This window comes from Orbicella faveolata, unplaced genomic scaffold (genome assembly GCF_042242905.1).
Source record: "Orbicella faveolata isolate gen_17 unplaced genomic scaffold, um_ofav_v1 contig_13, whole genome shotgun sequence".
Lineage (NCBI taxonomy): Eukaryota > Metazoa > Cnidaria > Anthozoa > Scleractinia > Merulinidae > Orbicella > Orbicella faveolata.
The window spans coordinates 7,702,501-7,727,610 of NW_028301540.1; the positions used below are offsets into that span (position 1 = coordinate 7,702,501).

Genomic DNA, 25,110 nt, shown 5'->3' on the forward strand with positions numbered 1-25,110 from the left:
AAGCAAATACTGGTTGTTCGTTGATAGCTTCGCATCCAAAATACACACCACGAAGCAGCGAGAGTATTTTATTGGCATACTTCGGCGCGTAGAAGACATCAATCAGTTGCGCCAGTATAAAAAGTTGCGGCAGAGCGACTCTTCTAGCTATGTTACGAATAAATATTCTATCTACATATTGATTGCAAAATCCTTTAAACGAAAATAAACCCTTGAGAATGGTTTCCCATCTCACTGATTCTCGTTTGCAGCAATATGAAAATTTTAGGCTAACCTTGCACCATTTGGATTCTGTCCGGCAAGGCTCCATAAATTTATCTCGCCTTCATCTGTCGAGCACCGACAGGCATCTATCTTCTTGCATGTTTTAATTCCATGCACGGAGACCGCTAGGGTTAAGAATATAGCGATAGCGAAGATAACCAGCTTCATCTTCACGGAGTAAAGAATGGATCAGTGACTCGAATAATCTCTGGTAAAATTATGCCGTAACACTATACCATGCGAACAACACCCGCGGTTCACGTACAAAGAAATATGCAGATTAAAGGGTACGATGACAGAATGGAATATCATGCGGATATCACAACTATGGAATTATTCGCGATCCTAAGATATTTCTCCTCAAAAATGTTGACACGTACCCGAACTACAAACGAAGACGTTTTAAACCTCTAATACAAGAATGTGGCCGGAGAAATCAGAATACATGGGAAGCCAAGTGCAGATGTGGCTTGTCACGCAATACATCGATGAACCCTTCGCGTGACTCGACTTGTTCTATGCTTACGAACCGGCATGCATATGCAGAGATATTGAATATGTTGAAAATACAGTAACGCAAGGTTCTATTTCACCGTCGTCTCAAGTAATCAGCCACATTCATGGCTGGCTTCAATCTAATATCGTAAGATTTGGCGGTGGCTTGCAGCTAAACAAATACGGTATAAGATATTTACACGTGATCACGTTTGCAATCAAGGTGGGGAGTCCACGTCCAAGTCTTTGCCACTATAGAACGACGCACCTTCCTGACCTGCTTCTAACACCTGCTTGACTTGTTTCTAAAGAAACTGTCCCATTTCTCGAACCCTCGATTTTTCGATCCTCCAGATTATTCGAAACGATTCTCTTGCTGCTTTGTCGAGAAAAAGGAAACATTTACCGTCGGTTCTTCGAACCATCCTATGATCCAATATCCGATTTTCTGGGGGAGTCTGTTGATGTATTCTTTGGCAATTTTATAGGTCACATTCTTTCTGTTATCCTCATTTTTATAAAAAATTAATTGTCCCCTCATTTTAGGATGAACAAGTTAAAAGGTTTCATAAGGTGTGATACAATAACAGATCTCGAAAATTACAGGGGGCTATACTTTGGCCACAGAATAGACTAGAATGAGGTAGGGCTTCCCTGAGAAGCCTTTTTCAAAATGTACCATAATCTGCTTAATAAACAATTTCGATATGTTAAAATTCAGCCTAAAACAACAGACCTCAACACTAGGGCTCAGCCGTTTTGGGGCCATTTCAACGCGATTTCAGAGAATTTCAATTTCCGTCGAGAGTAAAACGATGAAACAAAAGTAACACATAGAAAAATCGAAGTAAGTCGTTTTTATTTACCTTCTTTTCCATATTTTGAGCTGTCACATACGATGGTTACATTCCCATACAAACTCTTACATTTACGCCGTTATTCAATGTCATCAAGTTCACGGCTTCCAGCTCGCGATACCTGTGCCGTGATGAACAATAACCCTTCAAAACGATTGATTCCTCATTCTATGGGACAGGCTAAAGGAAATCAGATGTTTTATTTCCTTGAAAGGTTGCGACTTAAACCTGGATAGAGGACACGAATGGAAACACACTAGGGGCCTAGAGTGATGTCAGACAACGCGTGGCCCCAGCAATATAGGCCATCATCTTTATGAAAACGTCCAGTTCTTGATCGTTCTCCTAGCGCAATTAAATATGCATGAATGTTGCATAACTTTATCAGTTAATGCCCCACCGCGCTAGCCGATGAATGATATACAGACAAGAGTTTTCTTTGCTTTTCTGTCTTGATACCTTTCAATCTGCTGACTCAAATGATATGCTGTTTTTGTTTGGCTTTAGATCCATTTTTCCTCGAGCAAACTTTAGCGACTTCTACGTCTTTGTCTTAATAAGCCCACAAACAACATTTCCCGCGTCACGCATCCAAATGATCCAGACTTGCGTGACGACGGTGGCTTCTCCATGATGGAGGTAGTTTTCCTCCTTCTTGCAGTTTTGCTGGCTTCAGCTCCTGTTCAAGGGCTGAAGAAGTGTACCAAGATCGATTCCTGCCGCTGCTCAACGGATGAAGGAGAGATCAACCTGAGGAGCCTTGCAGGAGAGAGCGTAGATGACCGGCCGAGGTAAGCATGTAGCCGTTGAAGAAAATTTGTAGCATTTACACGAGTAATAAAACGTAAAGCATCAGGGCATGTGAGGTTTTACGTAAATGTATAGAAAGAGAAAATCGTTACGAAACTCTATTGGTTGGTACTGAAGCTGATGTATGTGATGATGACAAAGTTAGCGTTTAACCGATCGATCAACCTGGCGCTGAAACATTTCACTCCAACTTGCAGATGAAAGTGTAGTTGTTTATAGATCTTTACACAGGTTATGTAATCAGTGATGAGACCTATTCCCCTGCAGGGTGCACTATATAAAGGTTCAGGGCTTTATACCATAAGCTACGAAAGTGCAACCGCAATCGCCGTGCCATTCCCCTAGAAGTAGACAGGTCTAGAAATACACTATTTCTTAATTCCCAGTCACCACCTGCCGACCCAGTCGGTATATACGTATTTGCACTGGCGCCCAAATTTTGTACGAAAATACAGAATAAACTTGGATCATTTTCCTTTGAAAAAAAGGAATATGCAAGGGGTTATGAGGAGCTCTCTCCTTCCCTCCCCTCCCCCCGTCCCCCTTCTCCCCCGTACCCCCCCCCCCTTTTACTAGCGTGTGTTTGGTTTACAGTCTAGTTATGCAAATTTTGTTGAGGTAGGGTCGGGATTGTGGACACCCGGCGTTTGTTGTATTGTCACAGTGGATGTTGGAGATGACTAGGAGCTATCCAAGTCTGAATTATGCTCCCCGCAAATTTGGATGGGTCTGCAACGTGCGTCTTGAAACCCTTACCCTAATTAGATCAAAATATCGCGTTTTCCCTTTCGAAGCTTTGCGATGACAATAGCTTACACAGCGACTATTCTCTGAGACAATACCCCCACTTAGCTTGCCTTCAACGTCTCTAAACAAGTAAATTTTTTTTACTCTCTGCATACCATGTTCGCATCTCTTCTATTAAGAGTTCTGTATTCTCTTAAATATCTATAGAAACCTTGCAATAACTGGAGACTGACCAGAAAACGTTCGGGTTATTTCAGTCTCAAACTGTATATTTCTTTTCTGTCCTTTTATTTATATCTGTTTTTATAAAACTGCAAATGAAGGGGGTACTCTTTCAGTTCTCACAGTGCTATACTGATGGGATTCTAGGGGAGGGGACCTTAATTTCTTTTTGTTTGCCTGCGATGGGACATACGTCATCTCCAAGGGGAACTGATGGAAAGATAACCTTCGGCATCTGTCTCTGTCTTCCATACTGAATTGCATTCATTTAACAGATTCAGCATTCCAGAGGCAGCTTCTCCAGACTTTCCAGGTCAGACGAATGACTCTTTCCGATGGAATCCCTGCGATTCGTGGACAGCTAAACGTCTCCCTAACCAAACAACAGCGAATGGCTGCAAAGACGTTGCGGTGAGTTGAGTGAGTCCGTGGTTTCGTGGTCAGTGTGGTTGCTAAGTTACAGAACGTGTCCTCATTGTGTCCTTAGATCTCCTTACTCTTTAGGTCTAGTCTGTTTATATCTGTTTATACCTAATAATATTCCGATCAATAAACTGGTTTTTCTCTCTTGACGTGCTTTGCGCTCGTGTGTCACTTCTCACTCTCCACTATAATTCACTCCCCCCCCCCCCTTTCTTTCTCTCTCTTCCTCCGCAACAAAGACATTAGTTGCCATGCATTCAACATGAAAACAGCGGTCTTCGCTCATTAATCGCGGGGAGCATTGCACTGTTAACAGTCTGAAATCATAGATTATTAAATGCTGTCCCTTCAGAGTTTTTGCGAGAAACAAAGTTCAGTTCATAGTAAGACGTCGTGTGAAGTGGTTTGTTAGCGTGTGCGCTGTTCTGGAGAGTATCCAGCAATATGACAAATAGATCAAAATGCATTTCTTTTCCAGGTGTGCAAGATTCAAGAGATATCTGGGTTTGGGACTTTCTACGTCGACATTGGGGAACAAAAGTTGTCGGACTGTGTTCTCAAGAATGGACAATGCCAGCTGACTTACGGTGTAGCCACTAACAAACAAATGTAACCACTTAGGTTAAACAGTTTATTTATTGTTTTTTCTTTTCGTCGACCTGTTACGCACTTTTGTCTGCCTCGCTCCCAGGCGCTTGTTGGGAAACAGGGCACGCATTGCTTCTTAGTTAGATTGCAAAACGTAAGTTTTCGAGTGCGATGTACAAGCCCATCTATATTCTAAACGCGCAACGCGCTCAAATCATGGAGAGACGCGTGTCTGCCTAACCTGAAATGTCAATCATCTCCCACCCTTAGCCTAATCGCCCGGGAATTAGGCTGAGGGCGGGAAATGGCTGACATTTTAGACTAGTGTCTGCCCTGTTAGAGTTTCTTTTTAGAACAACCAGGTTTCCCCAGGTCTATTACAGAAGGATGTGTATAATTAATCGTGAATCATCCTGGATCGAGATTCAGCCCGAGGCACAGTCGCAAAATAGTGTTGTATGTGAAGCTCAATGCAGTTTCATCTTGCGTATTCGTTTATGTTAGCTAGATCAGACAACAGTTTTATCGAAGTTTTGAACTGCCAATTACAAAGAACATAGACAATCCAGTGAACCAACCAAAACTCGAAGGACATGTAGCTGACGCAAAGCGCGGGAAAACGTGTGACGATTGGTTTTGGTTTTACTTCTGACCGGATGAAAACGTGGCGTGAGTTTTTCCAACTAATCCTGCAGTTTAGTGAGTGCAAATCCAGTTACGTTTCGCTCTACCGCTCTACCTCGCCTCTAATTACCTCGACATTAATTACCTTTTTGTTCTCATGTACTTTTCGATGACAGAAACACCATCATTGCCCTTGTGTGTGATGAAACGGAAGAAGGGCTAGTGGATCCGATGAGAAACGTATTTGCCTCAAAGTTATTTGTAAGTACGCTTGCTGTGTTAGATGTGTATTAAGATTGGAGAATGAATTTTAATTACTTTTGTTAGTACAATTACTTCTTATAATGTTTTCGATAGAATTTGGTTTTAATCAGTCAGTTCGGTTGGGGTGTTTACTAAACTTTGTTCGAAAATGGTCTATTTTGTTTGCCTTGCAGTCAACGACATTGTACTCCAAGTGCGCATGCCCTGGAAAGTGTAGTGGTTTGAGTACTGGCGCAGTCGTGGGTATAGTGTGAGTATGAATGCGAAATCGCTTGTTATAAGCCCTGTTTTGTACCATCTTTAACTTGACTTTCTTAATTAACATGTTTCACTGGTGATAACAGGGCTTGAGAAGACTTCTGAGTTGTGCTGAAAGACCAGCCACAAGCGATACCGAACGACTGGTCATCTCTCTGGCATCAAGTGAAGAAGCTGCACGCATCTAATAATTGGCTATAATTTACATGGTGTAGCCGAGAGACAGCCGAGAATAAAACCTGCTCTAACTAGTGAAATAGCTGCGTTCGGTTAGCTGTGGAGCAGCGCGGAAACGTGGTGGCGAAGTATTGAGCAAGTAGCGCTTTCCCGTTCCGTATTCCTATGTTACTTTCCTCTCTCCCGTTTTTTGCACTACTTCCCCGCTGACCGTATGCTTACAACAGGTTTCTAGTAAAACAAATGAGGGCTTAAACCTGACACAGGTGCACTACAAGAAAAGACCAGCTTGTTAAGAGAGAAATCAACGTTTTATGATTCCTTTTTGCCGAGAATTAGAACACCATTAGCTGGAAATCCCTTGAATTGTAATAGAAGTCATTTTATCCTGTATTTTACATCTTTTGCAGTATTGGATCTGTTGCTGGTTTCCTGATTTTTGCTTTCGTCGTTTTTATCGTTTACTTGCGTTACAAGCTGCCTAGCGGAGGTCCGAAACCATCTATGTGTACAACTATACAGGTGAGAAGAGTGACAACGCCCTTTTAAGTTGGTTGTCGCGCATCACGCCAATAGGGAGCTTAAGCAATGACGACGGCAACGCCAAGGACGACTGCTGGAAAAAAATGGGCTTAAATCTTACTTTTGAATTTCGCAATTATCTAGAACTGTTCAGCAAGCCGAGTGGTCTAAAACCCTACTCAAACTAAAGAAGTAACGCCAGCGAATAATTCTAGAAGAAAACACGAAAAATTAGCCGTCGTGGCTCACGTTCTTCAAAATACCCAAAACTTGGTCATTTCACGTTGTTGTTTTGCAGGGGACGCAAAGAAATGTACAAAGATTTATAACGCACGCGCACAGCTATTGTTTTACTCATTAAAGCTTTTGTTTGACGGCGGTTTCGTTGCCGTTGCCGTTGTGGTTTGCTTACCGTTACGTGACGTTCCAAATTATGGCTACGAGAGATCACCTGGAGAATGATAACACATCTTCTTACTGTGAATAGCACTTACTCTTAAGTTACTAGATCTGGACATCTGTTCATGGTTTCTGTCGGTGTTAACCTCGGTTTGAGTAGGATGAATTAGAGGCTACCACTAGCTCTTAAACTAGTTGCCAGATCTCTTTTGGGCAAAACGCCACCCACAAGAGATCTGGGAACGGGATTATACTCCCCCTGGAGAAGGGATGAGGGGCAGTTTTGTGACTTAATCCCAGCTAAATATGTGATGAAAGTGCTGTCTATCCCTCGAGTTTTCAAGAACCCTTAGTTAAAGGTAGTTTAAGTCTGCATACGAGCCAAGTGACCCATCAGGTTGGAGCTTATCCCGGTTTCCGTAGCATGAAGCGACTAGGAGTATTTCTACTCCCCCCTGGAAGGGAGAACCCAAGAACCCTTAAATATAAATCGAGGTTAAAGAACTTCCCTCTCGTGCTCAGAGCCTTCTGGCGCTTTGATGCTAACGATGGAAACGGAAGTCCTAGAAACGAGATTAGCGTAACAATTAAAAGTTGAAGGGGCTTATTAGTTGAACTCTTTTGTCTTTCCTTTAGAAATGATCCCCGAAGTATCATAACATCGCGATGACTGCGTTTCCTCTTGCAGGTTGGATGCGGACTGATAATGGCTACATGCTGTCCCAGTTGTAAACGATTGCAGTATTCGAGTATTCCCGAATCTCAAAAGGAAACAGGGCCGAGTAGCACGACAGTGAACGTTTAATTTCTCTTTAATCCTCTGTGGTAAATTTGTGCGAATTTTCCCAAGGAAAATTAAAGATATCGTTGATAGTATAGTATGGAGAAGTTTAACACTGATTTTAGGAACTGAGCAAGAACAACAGACACTATAACATGCTTTGTTCCCATTAGTAGTTTCATTTCTTCTCTTGGGGTCCCAATTGATGAGAAATGTCCCTGACAAATATCACTGAAAAAAGAGAACCATAAACTATACACACAATGAAGTTGATGCATGTGGTACAAAGTTTTTGTTACTTTTTACTGCATTCATAGATGTATTTTTATTCTATTCTTCTCATAGGGTATTTAGGTGATTAGTGCGTTAATAAATTATGTTTTAATTGTTTTTGTTGTTGTTTATTGTTTATCAGTAGGTGTCTATTTAAGGGAAATTTCTCCATACCGGAGGTGCCACCTTAGAAAGGTTTCCTTAAAGCCGGTGCTCGATATAGAAGTATTTTCTCGATCCTTAGGCCGTATTTACATAGCTAGGCAGACGAATAATGGGTGTGTAGAACTGTATATGATGAACAATGCGCTCTAGTTGTATTTTGTGTCCAGGGAAATACGGAAAATAAGACGCATTAAATGTCAGACGAAGATAACAATGTTGCTCGTCTGGAAGATGCATAAAACTAGCCTGCCTAGCAGGCGTTACACGGGGGAGGAGGAGTCAAAGTGTGGATGGATTCCTCCATCCTCGCGTTTTAATTTTTGCCTCCCTACCCCTTCCCCGTTTACGCCTACAACATTATACATTATAAAATGCACACTGCATGCAGACAAGGGGTAACATGCAGCCTGCAGATTTCAGAATTTTTTTATGTACATACAGCTGTATCGTGTAATTTCCATTATCAAGTGTTCACCGTAAACAGGGTTATTCAGGGTAATTAGAAAGAAAGTCTGCCCTCCGGTTAGCCCGAATAGCGCTCCGGTTAGCCTGTTTATCAGTCAGGTTACCCTGTTTACGGTTAGCTATCAATGATAGAAAACCTAACTCGATTCAGTGAAAAAGTCTGCAGTCTGCATTTTACCCCTGGTCCACAGTCCGAACTCTGCGTTTTGCAGTGGATGCTCCGGAAAACATCCTCCTTTTGTAACAGCGATTTTGCCAACTGAAAGACTGCCTTTCGGGCAATAGCTATTCGGAGAAAACAACCAGAATTACCTAAAATACTTGCTGGAACGCCCAGACCCGTTCAGAAGGTCGGGATCTTAGCTAGCCCTAGGGATAACCCTGGGGACGGGATCCTTTTGAACCATGACCAGGCTAACCTCAGTCGACACGAAGTCGAGGGCAATATGGCGGATCAGATGATTCACTTGGTGTTACGATTTATCGCCGTTTGGTCGTTGTCAAAGTTCGTTTTAAGTGTGAAGGAGTGTAAAAAAATAGATCAGTGTAGCTGTTCGACAGATGAAGGAGAAATAAGTCTCAAGAAACTGGCAGGTACAGGTGGAAAAGCGAGGTAAGAATTCTGGGATGTGATCGTCGGATTTGGCTCTCGTAACACTTTGTAAAGATTTTATAAGCTTCTAAGCTTCTTTTGTCTCAGGTTTCAAGATATTCCTTGTAATAAAAAGGAATTCAAATTCAGCTGGAATCCCTGTGACTCGTATACACTGAGTGGAACAGCTTGTACTGATGTAGCAGTAAGTACAGTGTCCCCATGTTTGTCACAAGACAAGTGTGCTTTTATCTGGAATGTATAAACGTAATTTTGACCGTGTCAAAGCATAAGTTAGTCTCAACAAATGTTGACAAAATAAAAAACGATACGAACCAGGTTTGGTGAAAGTTGACCTTCTAATAGGTGCCCTAATAAGGTTTAGAAACCCTGAGAGCTTAGTATACTGAACAAAGACTCCCATTTTCGGTTAGTGGTTACCTGTTGGCCAACTGTTGGCCAGCATGTTACCAGCACATTATGGTCACATTACTGACAGTTGGCCAACAGTATTAAGTAGGCCAAAAAGTGACCTTAAACACGTAATACCCAAAACACATTGCTGTTCATCTTTTTGGCAACTGTCAGCTGACTGTTACCTAACTGTTTGCCGACTATCAACCAACTGTTGGCCAACTGTCGACCGGAAGTTGGTCGATAGACAGCCAACAGCTGGCTGACAGTTGACCGACAGTGGCCAACAGTCGACTGACAGTTGTCCAATGGACGACCGACAATATCTTTTGGGAACTGTTCTTCACTTTTAGCAAGACCTTAATGATCTTAGTTGGAGGTGGTGGCAGTGGCCTCATGATTAGTGCGCCTGATTCGGCATCGAGTGGTCCGGGTTCAAGCCCTGGCTGGGGACATTGTGTTGTATTCTTGGGCAAGACACTTCGCTCTCACAGTGCCTCTCTCCACCCAGTTGTATAAATGGGTACCAGCGAATTTAATGCTGGGGGTAACCCTGCGATGGACTAGTGTCCCATCAAGGGTGGAGCAGAAATACTCCTAGCCACTGCATGTGACAGAAACTGGAGATAAGCACTGGCCTGATGGGCCACTAATGGGTTATATACAGACTTTACCTAAGAAAGATCTTGGCAAGGTTGTCTGAGGATTAAGATATTGGATAAGATCCTGATGTACCCTTGGAAAATCAGATAATCAGATGTGAATATCAGTCCAGTCAAGTCAAGTTTATTATTGCACACTATTTACAGAAAACAACTGAACATAAGATGGTTTACAATGAGACATCAGCACCATTACCTGTTAATTTTTAGGGTCTGTTAGTAGCTAACTGTGTATGTATTGTATTGATAAACCACAAAATTGTTCAAACTAGCATAATAAAAAAAGCAACATTATGATATTATCAATCAGTGAGGAGTTCCCTTGACACCCAAGTGCGATCACTTGGGTGTCCAATTACAGGTGTCCAATTACAGGTATCCAATTTGAACTTTTTGTAATTGGATACCAACACCATTCACACATCAATTACATGGCTTCCTTCTCAATGTTTCCTACAGTTTTTAAAAGTTATGAAAAGCACTACTAACTTTTTCACTGAAAAGAAGTCTCAAAAGACATTTTTAATTCTGAAATTTGCTATCTACAATCATGGACAAAAGCAGTTGAGACGCTCCCCCCAAAAAAACCTGTTTCGTTGGATGTGTGAGTTTTTCAATCTCCAATTTTCACATTTCAACCCCCTCTCCCCTTTTCAATGTTGTAACCACATGACAGTGTCCATGGAGCATATTTCAACATTGAAAAGGGGGAGAGGGGGGTTTGGCTATGGACAATAAAGATGTTTTTTTTAATTACAGAAGGATGCTGAAAGAAAGCGTTTGTTTTGCTCAAATGTTTCAACACTTTTGTCCATGATTGTAGATATGATCAATTAGAAATGGACCTTGTGTCATACAATTCTGGGAGTAATCGTGCTCTTAATTTCGAATCGGCCTTGGGCTTCACGGTCGATTACTCCCTGAATTGTTTCCCTCTGTCTAAGTCCAGTTACTATTACTTGAATTGCATTCATTGTGAAACATTCTGCATTTTTATCTTTTCCTGACAGGCTTGTTCTGAGCAGACGATATTGACTAAGGTTGTCTATTTTAAAGTGGCATTACAGAGCACATCTGACTGTGTGCTTGGAGAGAATGGGAGATGTGTTTTGACATATACAGCACCAGCATTATCGACGTATAAAGAATTTATTGTGACAGTCATGTTATTTTATATTATGAATATGAAAAAGTTTGTCCTTATAAATGTGAACTAATTTTTGTTCTAACTGTCTGACTGCTGAACTCAATTACGTGCAATTTTCTGATTTTCACTACAAAGTAACAAAATGAAAATTGACTGCTTCCGTCGTGCTTTTAATTATCGATTCAAGAAGTCAAAAACATGTATTCTAATGTACTAAAATGTTATAAAACATGACTGGAATTTGCGAACAAGAGAGAAATAAGTAAGAAATATTATAGACGCAGGTGGGGAGCTACACTTGGTGAGTTTTAGACAGTAAACTAACAAATTTATATTCGTGACTTTGGTTTCTTTAAATGTATGCGCTCCATGATACATGTATGGAGGAAAACAAAAGAGTTAAACAAAGTTTGAGACTTAAGTCAGTCATAGTGCATGCAGAATCTAAATCCCAATTTTACATTTTACAAGTTTGCGATACTCTAGACTTTCAGTCAAAACATACATGTACCTGACATGCTGAAGTATTTTGCTTAGAACTTTAGCGCCTGAGAGAAACTATGGGATGGTTTACATGTATGTTGCCTTCTTAATTAACAACATGTTATTTGAATACATTTTTTTTTTTTTGAAGCAAATCTGAGTTCAATGTGGCATTGCAATGTGATAAAACAGTAGAAGGTAGAGTTGATCCTGTGGACTTTGATGTCTCTACAAATAAGCATGTACGTACTGACAGTATTCAGTTATAGCATACTAAAATTAACATTTTTGTAGAAAAAGTGTTATTTTGTTTTTCACTTTTAACAACCGAGGTGAAATCTGCTCATGTCTCTCTGTGTGTTTATTTATTTTCAGACAACTGTTTTACATTCCAAATATGCTTGCCCATCTTCTACATCTTCTACATCTTCTACTGGATTGAGTATAGGAAGCATTCTAGTCATCACGTATGGACAGTCAATTCTGTTGTGATGTAACAGACTATTTATAAACTAGCCTTTAAGATAGTACATGGCAGAATGTAATGGGTGGCGAATGATAAATGCGAGACGACGAGATTGGCGTTTTTCTTTGTGAGCCCGAGACATTTTGATTTCTTCAATTGCGAGACCGAGACTTCAAAGTGTTTTAAATGCAAACTCAAGATGTCCAGGTTCTAAGATGTTATGATGTCATTTAACTTTATAAAAACAAAAAAAAAATAGCAAATCAGTACTTAACGACTTTCTTAGCCTTGAAAAAAATCGAGACTGTGAGACAGCTTTGTGAGAAAAATCGAGACTGCGAGATGCACATAACCGCTAAAAAATGAGATTGTGAGACCCGTGAAATTTGGCGAAAATTTTGCGAGACCATTGGTTTTTAAAGGACCATTCGCCACCACTAATGTACATGAACTACTGGACATGTTGCTAAAACAATTTATGCCCAAGTCATTACTATTGCATGTCATACAAATGTCACATGCCTGACAGTTGTAGACAAACAGTCTTTATTACCCCACACTCAACTTACAATGATTTATAGGTGGAGGCTGTGCCCCAGGGTGCAAATCCTTGCCCCTTTATTGCCAGTTTTGACAGAAAACGTAGCCTTTTCAAAAATGATTCCCCAAAGCAGTGTTCTCTCTTTTAATGTTCCCTCTTCTATACCCCTGAATTGAGTAAGTTCTTGGATAAATTAGTCATTTACCAGACGAGTGTGTTTGTTTGAGATATTTTGAAAGGAATTTATGAATAAATACTTAGCGCTACTCTCTGGGAGTAGAAATACTCCTAGTCACTTCATCCTACAGAAACTGGAGATAAGCACCAGCCTAATGGGCCACTTGGCTCATATGCAGACTTTTCCTACCTACCTACTCTCTTATAGAAAGTGAAAAGTGCAAAATGCAAGATTTTGCAAGAAGGCGAGACTAACAATTTTCTTTACAAGCCAGAGCCCCATGACTTTAAAGTGGTTCAATGAGAGTGCAAGATGTTAAAGCCTCTAAGATGTTCAGACATTAATAAAGTAAACATTAACAAACAAATCGATACAGTCTTCAAGACTTTACTAAGCCAGCTTTGTGAAAAAAATTGAGACCGTGAGATACACGTAACTGCTAAAAAAATACAAGACTGCAAGTTAGAGTAGTGAAATTCATGGCAATTTTGCAAGATCCATGATTTTTGCAGGACCATTTGTCATCCCCCTTTCAGGTGGAGCCCCCTATATATCCCTGGGCATTAGTGCTTTTAGAGTGGCCCATATTAATTAGGTGTATATTTTACAGAAGTGTCTGCAAAATGGGTAAAGTTTGCACAGTGGGTTGAACGTGACTAAGCAATCTATCTTTAGTCAAATTATGTTCACATTATAAAGTACTGGAAAGTGTGTACATATTAAGGAGGTGTCTGCCTGAGTGATAAGTTACCGAGCTCTACTACATACCAAAGGGAGAGGTTTAAGATTGTGCTAGTGAAAACTGATATCCTTAGGTAATATTGTTTTCTGTATTGCATTGTAAACCTTTCTTTTCCAGGTTTTCCTGTCTCTTAATTGTTTATATCATTTGTGGAATTTTGTTTAACAAGTATGCCAGACAAGTTGAGGGAAAAGAGGTTTTTCCAAACTACTCATTTTGGGCAGACTTCCCTTATTTAGTAAAGGTGTGTTACTTTGTGGTAGTTTTACTGTAAGTAGTACAGTATGTATAGTTCTCGTGTTCAGTTTACCCGGGGGCCTAAATCAGATACAGCTGGACCCCGCTAATTCGAACTTGGTTATTTTGAATTCTCTGTTATTTCGAACTCAAAACCATTTCCCTTGGATTTGCCCTTCAGTCATTTACTATCAGCTATTTTGAACTCCCGCTATTTTGAACTATTTTTCATTTCCCCTGAGAGTTCGAAATAGCAGGGTTTAACTGTAATTCACTTAAAGTGCATAAGTGCATCTTTTTCCCTCTCCCACAGAAAAGCCAACAATATTGACAATCAATGACAACAGATATGATATTAATTAAAAAATAAACTGTCAAAAATTAAAATATCTCAACCTCATAAATTATGTGAGAATAAAATAGAGGCTGTAATTGAGGAACTTGACAGTTTGGTAAACACTAAAACAAAATGATACTGTTCCCCTCTGTATCAGTGGCTAGTAGTGGACATTTCCCCGCCACTCATGGCTTCAGTAATAATTGCTATACCTCGCAACTCAGATACGTTTTCTGAATGGAGGAGAACTGTGTCACTTGCATGGATCAAAACTAAACTAACTCCCTAGGGAAACAACAACTTGAACTTTCGACGTGCACATGATCCTGTCGTGCACCTTGATACTGTGACAAATTTGTAGTGTCAGCAGGCAACAAGCATATCATTTTTTTGAAGTTTTTTTTTCTATTTTTGAGTTGGGAAGTATAACTACTAAACTCTTAATGACTGTACCTGTGGGAAACATTGAGTTTTGTTTTCCCTCAACTTCAATGTTCCACCACCAGCCACCCTCACTGTACTGTTTAAAATTATCCTGTTTTATTTTTAAGGATGGCTGTGTGTTTACATCTCATTCACTTAGAGAACTATGTGGAGGAGGTTCAAGTCGGAGTGGTTATGCTTCTATATGAGAACCTGGAACATGAAGTAATAACTCATGAATAAGAAAGTTGAAGTAATCAGGTTGATGGCCATAACAGCATTATATTAAGTTATCAGTGAGACTTTGAACTTAAATGTCGCAGGATGCAAAGCTTGATTGGCTTACGTATTTATATTATAAAGCAGAAAATTTATTGCAAGCTTCTATTGCACTACTACCTTTTAAAAGGGTGTTATTATTTATCATTTTATTTTTTTGGCACAGCACAGTTTGAGAATGCAAAAAAAAAGTTATCATAAGAATCCGACATTTAGAAACTGTCCTATTTTAACCTTGAAGGTCTCAAATGGCAGCACACTCAACACAAGTATTTACGAAGCTATCTCACAGCAGTACGGTATTTATTGAAGTGAAAATACGTCCTTTTTAAATGAGCTGTAAAATAGTGAAGACATAAAGAATAGCTTTTCTCAGGCTAATGTTTTCTATATTCCCCTATGTCTTGGGGGCCAAGTTGGGTTTTTGATATGGCTCATTAATTACCTGAAGAGAGAGATTTATTAAAGTAACAATAATGTTATTACCAAGCCATTATTATGTCTGTGACAGGAAGGATGTAACAAGGCAAGGGGAAAAAATCACTCACTCATAGACTGGCTTTATTTAGTTGCACCATCACATAACTTACCTAATAAACTATAATAATTATTATATAGTTTTAATTTAGTTTATTAGAACTTGTAACCTCCAGAACACAAAACACAGAAGGAACTGCTGTACAAGATACATGTATATACTGAACAGGAAATTTGACATAAAATAATAAATAATCTCAACTTCAGGTTGTTTATCGGTCTTGTACAGCAGCTCAATTGTCAGCTGATGGAGAAGCAAATGCTCCCTTGTTGATTAATTTCAAGCCACACTGTTCTCAATCTGTCCACTTCGTGCCTCATGTGATGTATAATATTATGCTTGTGCTTGAAATTAAGTCAAACAAACTTCACCCTGAAGTCACAACAAAGCTTCTACTAAAGCACTTCTACATCTTCACCCTCTATTTCAGCAAAGTGAAACCAGCATCTTTGTGTCAGTTCATGAAGAATTCACTCTTTAAAAAAATCTTGTTTGGATACATCAATTTGATACATTCTAACATGTCATTAGTCAATTATTTTGGCAGAGTCAAACTATGTTCACATTGTTTCAATGAAACCTCACGACCACCTTGTGTCTTTCACAATTCTTAACTGGGTTGTCACGCAACTTGTCCAGGTGAGGAGCATTCCATGACAATCCAACTCAAAACTGCAAGAGAGACCAGTTAGCAACCTCTAAGACCTGACCGAAATTACAGTGAAACACATGGGCAATTGGCAGAGATTGGAGATGAGGTGCAGATGACGACTATGCTCTCCGCACCACCCCCTGCAACATGGACGTAGTTGATTGCACCATTATCGCCAAACTTAGGCACAATTTCAGCCAAAACCTTTCCAGGATTTCCTTTGACAAAGGACAAGTTTCCAGAGAGTGACACAGCACCACTGAACACCAGGCTATTGTACTTGACTAGCACAGGAACACCAACACCAACCACTGCTCCTGTTACTGTGGTATCTTTGCCATCACTGTTGACTGTGACTGACACTGCAGCAGCGTAAGGGAGCCCTACAGCATCAACATGGTTGCACGATACCTTGTATAAAGGAGAAAAGAGAAATGAGTGAAGACCGCAAATTAATATTATAATATTATTGAGTCAGCATCATAAATAATTATCACAGTCAAATAAATATTAATCGTAATTATAGCTGTTAAGTGTCTGATTCAGTTGCAAAAACACACAAACATGTTAATAAATGTTCAGGCTTTTGTGTGACCCAGGGAAGGGGTGATTGGACTTTTAGGTATGTACTGTATGGGACTCAGTAATGCTTCTCCCATCCCCTCCATCCTCCTAATGACAACATCAAAACCCATGGTTCCAAATACCTGTACAGTACACTCAAAATGCTTTATGAGTTAAGCTGTGGAATACATGTACTCAGTCATTTCCTTTATTACCATACATTGAGCTCCAAATAGTTAACTACAATTTCCACATTAAAATGATCTGCACATGCAGACAATGAACCCGAGGTTTTCATCAAAGTTTCTAAAATTGCTAACATGGCACATACAACATGACCACATACAACACAACGACTTTCTAAAAGTGTCAAAGGCTAATCATTCAATTTGAATTCAGGGATTAATGTATACCTCAAATCCTTTCTCTTTGGCAACGACAGCAGAGTTTACCAAATTAATATCATTTCCTCCAATAATTCCTGCTGACACTGCAGCAGTGATGTAGCAACCTGTAGACTTCATTTCAGCACCATGTGTTGTCACTGTTACCTTGGAGATTTTTCCTTGAGCAAGGCATGCAGCAACCTTACCAAGTTTATCTCCCAAACTTAACCAGGGCTGTGCATGGGACTTCAGGGCTTCTGTCAAGAATGCTGCATTGATCTATGGTAAAATGCAAACAAAGAAATGTTCAATTTCAAGCTGAAGATACTGGTGATCATCCTGACCGGTTTCCATACATGTCTTTTTATTAATATTTATTTAACAACAAAAACTTGGTGATTCATCACAACCGTGTTAGTCTCCTACACAGCCAACATTGCTTGTCATACAATGCTCCTCACCCACTGATGGCCGGGGAGGAGTGATGTGCGACAACTCAAATAACTTTCAACAGTATCACCTAGTTAACATTTTCTGTATTTCTCATCCCTACATGTTTTACAGTAAAGTTATCAAAATTACAAGTAAGGAGTAATAAGAGTTTGATCACAATACATTACTAACTATAAACGTGCATCATACAGATTACTCCATATTAACTTATCTCTGAATCATTCTCTCCAAGAAAACTTACTGCAACAAGCAAACACTAAAAAAAATTAAGTTATGATCACTCACCACACCAAAGAGTGCCTTTCCCTGTACGGCATCTACAAACTGCTCAGCAATCTCTTTCGCAACTCTGGTCTGTGCTTCAACTGTGCTGGCACCAAGATGAGGACAGGCTATTACGTTAGGATGCTGGACCAACTGCGCTGATACTCCTGTAAACAATTATAAGAAACCATGAAAGAAACGTTTTCATTTACATTACTTCCCTACATGATTGGCTTAAAAAACTCAGACCACTTTTTCATCCAATCAGAAACTTGTAAAACCAAAACCAATTGTTACTCATTCGCACACATTTTCCCATGCATAATAAGTGACCTTCATGTAATAACTTTCAGTTGTGATTGGTACACCGTACTGTCTGTGCTCTTTGTGACTGGTTAGAGCAGTGATTACATTTGGTTTTGGTTTTTCGATACTCAATTGAAAATCTTATTATCTGCGTTACATTTTAAACTGTAAGGTAACTCACCAGTTGGAGGTTCACTCTCAAACACATCCAACCCTGCTCCACCACACTGTCCTGACTCCAGGGCCTTCAACAGTGAAGCCTCATCAATAATGCCGCCACGTGCACAGTTCACCACATAGACACCCTTTTTACAGAGTGGGAATGTTTTATCACCCAAGAGACCTGTGCAAAAACATCACATATGAATTATGTATAATAAAATTTGTAAGTAGTAAGAATAATAAACATCAGTCTTTTCATAATTTCTTGGACTGTGATAAATTAAACTCTCATCCCCTTGATTTGTAATTTCGTTGAAATAATTCTTATTTTGCTCAAAAGTGCACTTGGATTGCAAAAACTTGTAGAGAAGACCACAATCAAGAAAAAAAAACCACGTAATAACACTTTATGATTTCATGCACATACTCAAAACTATTACCCAGAAAATTGGGTGGACTTCCTTTTCAACTTGAAGGGGTTAATAATCAAAATCGCACCTACATGTACCTTTTGTTTGTGGAATAAGAGGAGTGTGCACTGTAATGTAGTCAGCTTTGGGCCACAGTTGGTTGAGCTCCATCCACTCAATGTTATACTTTGCTGCTTCATCAGCAGGAACAAGTGGATCATAACCAATGGTCTGATTGGAAAAATAATAAGTTTAAATTACTCTTAGCTAGAAACAATTTTGAAAAACTGATTTACTACTTGCTTATAGCAGTGGCATTCTTGAATTGTTTGGGTGAGCAGCATGTAGGAGCAACAATATTGGTCAATGGCATCGTTGCTTTGGTAAACCATCAACCATCCATAAGCTGTAAAAATTAGCTGATGTGTGTCATCTGGATGGCTTTTTTAGGACTGAATAGCTGTGTCCACCCATCTGGCCCTACCGGAGTCAGCTCATAATTTACTATTTTCTATACAACTGTGTCGGCGCACAATATGCAGTTCCCACCCTGAAGGAGGTTAATGGAAATTCTGAGGGGGAAAGTGGGGGGCAGGGGGGGGGGGGTTCAAAAGCAAAAAAATGTCAAGGAAGGTATGAAGCTAAACCAGAATTTCCAGGGTGTTGGGGGGGGGGGGGTTTCTAAAACTAAAGAACTTCTGTGAGAGGGGTATTTTCTGGAACATTACATGACATGTTCATAACATAATTGTCCTGAATGTTGTTTAGAATGAATTACAATCAGGTGTTTATTTCCTTCTAGATGATAGTATTCTCACCGTCACTCCATAAGACTGCATTCGATGAGCTACTTCTCTACCAATCCTTCCTAATCCAACAATTGCAAGGGTCTTGCCAAGCAACTCAGTTCCCATGTACTAAAAAAGGTGGATTAAATATATATTAGATCAACAAATCTTATCCAGGACTACCAAGCTCAAAATTAAAAGACAAGTTCTCCTTGATGATAACCTTAAATTACTTTTCAAATTAGCTATGAACATTTGGTCGGGTACATACACAAAGACAACATATTTTTAATTACAAGTAACGATTTTCTCTGATTACAGAATGATGTGTAATATAATTCTGTTTACAAGTAAAGGATACATGGCCTAAGCTAAATGTTGTTCACCTTGGATCTGAAAGTGTTTAACACATAGAGAACCGTGTTTCAAAAAACGGTTAATCGTACCTTCTTTCTGTCCCATTTTCCTTCTTTCATGGATGCAGCAGCCTGTGGAATATGTCTGCCGAGAAAAGAAACATGCCAATGGTCTTGAATTTAATACATAGACTTAATACCTCAATGCAATGAAGGTCTCAAAACTTTGATCTCCTGAAAATAAACTTAAGCAAAGCGTTTAAACCTAAAATGTCTATGTTTCACATTACATGCAAACTCCATACAAATTTGAGGAGATTGGTCACTGTAATAATTATTAAGTTGATTCCTTTTTGTCTTGAAGATTTTGGAATTTTAAACACACCATTGGGACTAGACAGAGACTGGAAATAAGAAATGTTGATTATAAATACTCTCAACTGACTTATAAAAAATCCTTGTATGTTCAGAAATCTAAAGAAGTCCTGACACTATAGGATTGACAACAAACATTTGACAACTACAGACTACTTGTGAACAGCCAATATCATACCTTGCAAGAGAGCTGATAAGTACACAAGTCTGTTCAGCAGCACTTATTGTGTTGCCACCTGGTGTGCTACAAAAAGACAAAAAAAATGTCCATTAAGAAAATGCTGTCAGAGATAGGGAAAGAGATACATGCCAAGTCTGTGTTTAACTGGCAATCTCTGGTTTCCATAACAATTGGCATGGAATGGTGGTTTTTTTTCACAGGGTTACCCACCAGCATTAATTTGCTGGTTCCCTTTTAACATACAACTGGGTGGAGAGAAACACTGTGAGAGCAAACTGTTCTGCCTAAGAACACAACGCAGTGACACCAGCCAGAGTTCAAAGAACCTTGACTGCATGATCCCCATTGATTCAACCCAACAAGCCATTAGGCTACTGTTGTACTATTGATTGTTGTAACAGGTGCTGTTAAACTACCCTCAATTTGCACAGCTCCAGAAAAAAATTCTTACCAATCATAAGGTAGGTCATACTTAAAAAATAAGACAGAAAAGGTTCCCAGAAAGTCTAAAGACAGTCAGGAATCTCCATAGGGCGGGGGAAAAAATCAAATTTAAGCAAAAACCCTTCCATGGGAGAGGTAGTAGATTAAATGTGTTGGAATAACAGTGTCATAGTGGTGTAAACATAAAACTTCTGAAGGTTAAGGACACAAAATAAAGAAGCCTAGAGACAGAACTTCATAAATATGTTATCAGGTTAAGAAAACATCAATGTCACTATTCCGCTATTCATGCAAACTAAGAGTAGAATGTAACGCAACCAGATAAAAGGTCAACACAAAATACACAAACAACATGGCGTAATTGAGGGGGACACAGCCCTGTGGCAGGTTTGATGTGACTTCATGATAGGTGCACAAACTAAAAGCCTCACTTAGCTTATTCCCCCACTAACGTGGGAATCAAACGAGTATTGGCAGAGCCTTAATCTCCCCAGCACAGCACAGGCTGGATTGGACAAGGTAAAGGCTGGGATATAAGATGGCAAGACACAAAGTAACATGCCAAAGCTTGGGGCTGGGAAAGTCGCTATGCAGACTTAACTGAACTGCAAGGAGTGACCCCAGTTTATTGACAAATAACAAATAGAAGGGAAATTTTATGGCTAAATTGTTACCAACTGTGCACTCTCGTGCAAGCTGCCAGGATAATGCCCTCTGACAGTACATTGAGATTTACATAGCAAGGCAGTGTCTCAAAGTTCGACCAATAGGTACAGATGTACTATGAACTAAATAGACGCAACGTGGAGAGCTTGTTAGCAATGAATGGGGCTAACAAATATATGGGCCAATCTAGGAGAAGCTAAGATATTTTGCTAGATTAAACCGCAAGATAGAATCTAAATTACAGACATGAATAGTGTTTGTGCTAACTGCTAGAATAAGGGAAAGTTCATTCATGAATTGAGCATTCAGTATTGTACTATTGTTTAATCCTACTGGATTGCGTGACGAACATACACAGCCTAACCCTCAAGGGATGTCATGTTCCATTAGCTGCGTTTTACCGACCGGTAAAAGCGTTATAAAATTCTGTAATTATCCCTGGGGTAATTTCTTAGTGGGGGAAGGTATTGATAATTTTATTTATTTTCCTTTCCTTGAAAAAACAGTCAGATCTCCAACAATTTCCAAATAGCACAGTCCTTGTTTTCAGCACTAATCGATGGATGCAAAGTTGCAAAATATCCCAAAATGTGTGACAGTTAACTAACTCCTCCGGAATGAATAAATTTCATGACTATGAACAGGCCCGGCCTTAATTAATTTTGGTTGTGGAATTAAGTTTAATTGTTCTAGGCAACAAATTCAGACCATCGAAAATAAGAAAAAAACCTACAAAAAAATACTTTCCCAGGTTTAGTTCAATCTGTTTCTATTTTGTGAAGGATTTTCCTCCAGAAAACCGTTACAAACGATCGAGAGCCTCGTGATGTGACGAAATTTTACACCTCAGTACTTTTACAAACGAGTCGTGATTCCACACAACCTAGGAAAGTCACACCATTCAATGTGAATATTGGAACAAACTCCTGTCCTGTCAAGAAGTCCTCGATTCGCTTTTATGGTGGACTTCTGATCTTAGAGAACTATCACGATGAAGGTTATTTCGTTGTGTATGAGTGCCAGCTTATAAGCTAAAATTTTACCCGCACAATATTCTAACGAATTTGTACAAAATTCGTACACAACTCTACGGAAAATCATTGCACATCGAAGAAAAAGAGGAAAAGATACTTCAAAGATTACTTCAACTTTCCTGGAAACCATAAAACAACAGAGAGAGATTAAATAATTCCGGCTATTTAACTTGAGCTTACTTCATAACAATAATTCCTTGAAGTGAAGCTGCTGGAATATCGATGTTGTCAACGCCTGTTCCTGCGCGACCGATGATTTTGAGTTTTTTTCCAGCCTTGATCACTTCTGCAGTCACCTTAGTAGCTGATCGAACAATCAGACCATCATAGTTCTGAAACAGAAAAGATCAGCCCGATAAAAACCAAAGACAAATCGATTAAGACCGCAAATTTTGTCGGTGCATGTCGATCAACTTTCCCTTACCGGTATTTCTGCGAGAAGCTCTTCTTTGGTGAGCTTTGTTTTTAAGTCCACAGCGATGCCATTCGCTTCGAGAATTGTTTTGCAGCAGCTATCAACGCTGTCACTGATCAACACTCGCTTAAGATCTAACGAAAACGCCATTTTGTTACTTTCTCTCTGGTTCGATCGATCGCCGAATGAAATTCCACGTGTACACACTTTGTGAATTAGTAGTCACAGCTGCGCCATGTGATTGGTTGAAAAGAACCGCCATCACGTGCAGGAATTTTCCCGCCATTATACGAACAAAATTATCTGAAAAAAAAATTATCGGGTCTTTCAGGCCCAGTTCAGACGTCGTGCTTCTGCCGTGCCGAACTAAATTGCAATTTGGTTCAACTGTAGCACGGCAGGAAATCAACTCTGATTCAGACGTCGTGCCAGAGTCGAATCAAATCCAGGGTTTACTGAAGCCTCGTAACAATTCTCCTCCTAACTCCCCGAGGGAACGAAATCTCGCCAAAACACATTGACATAATTTATGAATTTAGTTTGGCGCGACAGAAGCACGACGTTTGAATCGCTGCCGTGCCAGAGTCGTGTAGCACGGCAGAGCTTGTCGAACTTAATTGCTTGCCGAACTTAATTCAAAAGTTTGATTCAGACACCGTGCTTCTGCCGTGCTTTTGTCGAACTTAATTCCTGAATTTAGTTCGGCACGGCAGAAGCACGACGTCTGAACTGGACCTCACAGTGCTGCAACTGTAAACTGGAAATCAACATATAAAAAAAGACAGACATTTTGCGTAGAATTGAAAGGAAGACTTCTTCCCTTTCAAGTACAAGTTAAACTGTCAATCACTGCTTTAAATGTTGTGGAACAAAGTCCAAAGCAGAGAGTATTTTGCAATATCGCCTTGAGAACAATGCAGTGCATGCTTTTGAGGTCTCTACTGGTAGGGGATCCTCCGCTGCGACCTCCAAAGGTTACGAAAAAATAAAAAATAAAAAAATAATAAAAATAAAGATAAAAATAAAAGTTAAAAAAAAACACCAAACAGATTCAAAAAAGTTGTGGTTAGGGAGCCTGTAGGGCTCCAGGCTGAAATACAGAGGGACTTAAGACTTCATGACACTGAAGGCCTCCCAGAGGTTTAGGGGAACATCATGATGGATTTCAAGGGAGCACGGGAAATTTTGAGAATTAATTTGAGGGAGCAAGAGACATCTCTAGAAATAAAGGGAACTTTGGCAAAACATTTAAGGGAAAAATGTAATTTATTAACAGAGAGCAAGAGAGAAAAATAGCCGGATGGGTTACAGTTTGTATGATAGAATGTTGTATCTAAATCCATGAGGGGTTTTTTTGCAAGTAACGTACCACCCGAATGGCGTGGAGTTTCGATCGATTAACACAGCTTCCATTCTTCCAATGCAGAACGGGAAAAAAAGACATGAAAAGAAATTACCTCTTAATTATAATTCCAAGCCGAAATATAAAGGACGAAAATTTGGTACTGCCCCATATAAATCTCTCTAATTTTGAGTCAGTTCTAAACTGAAGGAACTGAAACAAATTTTGAAGGGTTTGTATGGGATGCTATCAAACTTTGATCCCTTATATCTCCGGCTATCAGGAATTGCAATTCAGAGCTAATTTTTGGGATGAGGGCATCTTTTAGGATCCTCTATGAGAATATTACATCAAATCCCATAATTTCAAAAATTTTATTTTTGTGACGTCATCACTTTAGGACTCTATTGGTGCTCATTCGATTTGAGGAACTAGGCAGTCCGAATGATCTCCGTCCATGAATGACCCTCGAACCACAAGCGATCCCGGAATCTCTGGTCCTGCATGGATCAATTTTGCTGACCAATCTGAGGAATGATCCAAAGATCTTCATTTGCGGACCTGTAGACGGAACCGCAAGGCCGGTCAACATGACTTCAGTGAGGTTTAGCGGAAATTACCCATCTATTATTATTTGCGGTCCCTCAGTGGTCAAAGCTATAAACGTTTTAATACCATTAATTGAAATTTTCCAGGTCATCGGTACAACGCGAAAACCTGTGAAAAGACCACATGTTGCTCGAGTCGTGTTCTGAGAAACTTGAATAACAGTATAATTCTCCATGCAGTCCGCTTAGATATACTCATTTGGCGTTACTCGACCGGCACGGACTTGCTTCGTAAAGTAATGGTAAACCGGGCTGAGTTCGTTTTTATACCGGGACGCTGATATAGAAAAATTCAGCCCAGTCAAACGGGATGAAATTGATGAAACAAAAC

The 25,110-nt window shown here is 39.7% G+C and overlaps 4 protein-coding genes across 5 annotated transcripts in view; 2 read left to right on the top strand and 2 right to left on the bottom strand.

Annotated features, from left to right (window-relative positions):
- The window catches only part of LOC110049832 (uncharacterized), a 12,911-nt gene extending 12,363 nt beyond the window's left edge, over positions 1 to 548 (bottom strand). Inside the window, exon 1 of one of the 2 annotated variants that reach the window (XM_089284439.1) lies at positions 275 to 548. In XM_089284439.1, coding sequence (XP_089140565.1) covers positions 275 to 432 — 158 coding nt within the window. In that variant the 5' untranslated portion in view covers positions 433 to 548. The remainder of the gene's footprint in view (positions 1 to 274) is intronic. The other variant, XM_089284438.1, reaches the window with a different exon arrangement.
- Positions 549 to 2,016: 1,468 nt separating this feature from the next.
- LOC110049876 (uncharacterized) lies at positions 2,017 to 7,821 on the top strand. Its single transcript, XM_089284440.1, has 7 exons — positions 2,017 to 2,407; positions 3,671 to 3,806; positions 4,297 to 4,427; positions 5,207 to 5,291; positions 5,468 to 5,544; positions 6,140 to 6,251; positions 7,339 to 7,821. The coding sequence occupies exons 1-7, from the start codon at positions 2,247 to 2,249 to the stop codon at positions 7,453 to 7,455; spliced, it is 819 nt and encodes a 272-aa protein (XP_089140566.1). The 5' UTR covers positions 2,017 to 2,246; the 3' UTR covers positions 7,456 to 7,821.
- Positions 7,822 to 8,758: 937 nt separating this feature from the next.
- Positions 8,759 to 15,578, top strand: LOC110049866 (uncharacterized). Its single transcript, XM_020755712.2, has 7 exons — positions 8,759 to 8,947; positions 9,035 to 9,131; positions 11,013 to 11,140; positions 11,784 to 11,874; positions 12,008 to 12,099; positions 13,677 to 13,803; positions 14,685 to 15,578. The coding sequence occupies exons 1-7, from the start codon at positions 8,781 to 8,783 to the stop codon at positions 14,763 to 14,765; spliced, it is 783 nt and encodes a 260-aa protein (XP_020611371.1). The 5' UTR covers positions 8,759 to 8,780; the 3' UTR covers positions 14,766 to 15,578.
- Positions 15,443 to 23,136, bottom strand: LOC110049849 (D-3-phosphoglycerate dehydrogenase-like). The gene is made up of 10 exons (XM_020755687.2): positions 22,839 to 23,136; positions 22,595 to 22,746; positions 20,268 to 20,333; positions 19,805 to 19,859; positions 19,389 to 19,487; positions 18,669 to 18,801; positions 18,180 to 18,341; positions 17,714 to 17,859; positions 17,003 to 17,254; positions 15,443 to 16,436 (listed from the first exon to the last, which is right to left on the bottom strand). Exons 1-10 carry the CDS (start codon positions 22,977 to 22,979, stop codon positions 16,089 to 16,091), a joined length of 1,554 nt encoding a protein of 517 aa, XP_020611346.1. The 5' UTR covers positions 22,980 to 23,136; the 3' UTR covers positions 15,443 to 16,088.
- Between the last annotated feature and the right edge of the window lie 1,974 nt (positions 23,137 to 25,110).

What these genes read in the sequence shown, in the direction of transcription:
- LOC110049876 (XM_089284440.1), top strand. Translation starts at nt 2,247, where the DNA reads ATGATGGAGGTAGTTTTCCTCCTTCTTGCAGTTTTGCTGGCTTCAGCT. An exon ending in ATGGCTGCAAAGACGTTGCG is followed by an intron (nt 3,807 to 4,296) that starts GTGAGTTGAGTG and finishes TTTCTTTTCCAG; the next exon opens with GTGTGCAAGATTCAAGAGAT. An exon ending in TATTTGCCTCAAAGTTATTT is followed by an intron (nt 5,292 to 5,467) that starts GTAAGTACGCTT and finishes TTTGCCTTGCAG; the next exon opens with TCAACGACATTGTACTCCAA.
- LOC110049866 (XM_020755712.2), top strand. Translation starts at nt 8,781, where the DNA reads ATGGCGGATCAGATGATTCACTTGGTGTTACGATTTATCGCCGTTTGG. An exon ending in ATGTCTCTACAAATAAGCAT is followed by an intron (nt 11,875 to 12,007) that starts GTACGTACTGAC and finishes ATTTATTTTCAG; the next exon opens with ACAACTGTTTTACATTCCAA. An exon ending in ACTTCCCTTATTTAGTAAAG is followed by an intron (nt 13,804 to 14,684) that starts GTGTGTTACTTT and finishes TTTATTTTTAAG; the next exon opens with GATGGCTGTGTGTTTACATC.
- LOC110049849 (XM_020755687.2), bottom strand. Translation starts at nt 22,979, where the DNA reads ATGGCGTTTTCGTTAGATCTTAAGCGAGTGTTGATCAGTGACAGCGTT. An exon ending in CTTATCAGCTCTCTTGCAAG is followed by an intron (nt 19,860 to 20,267) that starts GTATGATATTGG and finishes TTTTCTCGGCAG; the next exon opens with ACATATTCCACAGGCTGCTG. An exon ending in CCAAAGAGAAAGGATTTGAG is followed by an intron (nt 16,437 to 17,002) that starts GTATACATTAAT and finishes CCTTTATACAAG; the next exon opens with GTATCGTGCAACCATGTTGA.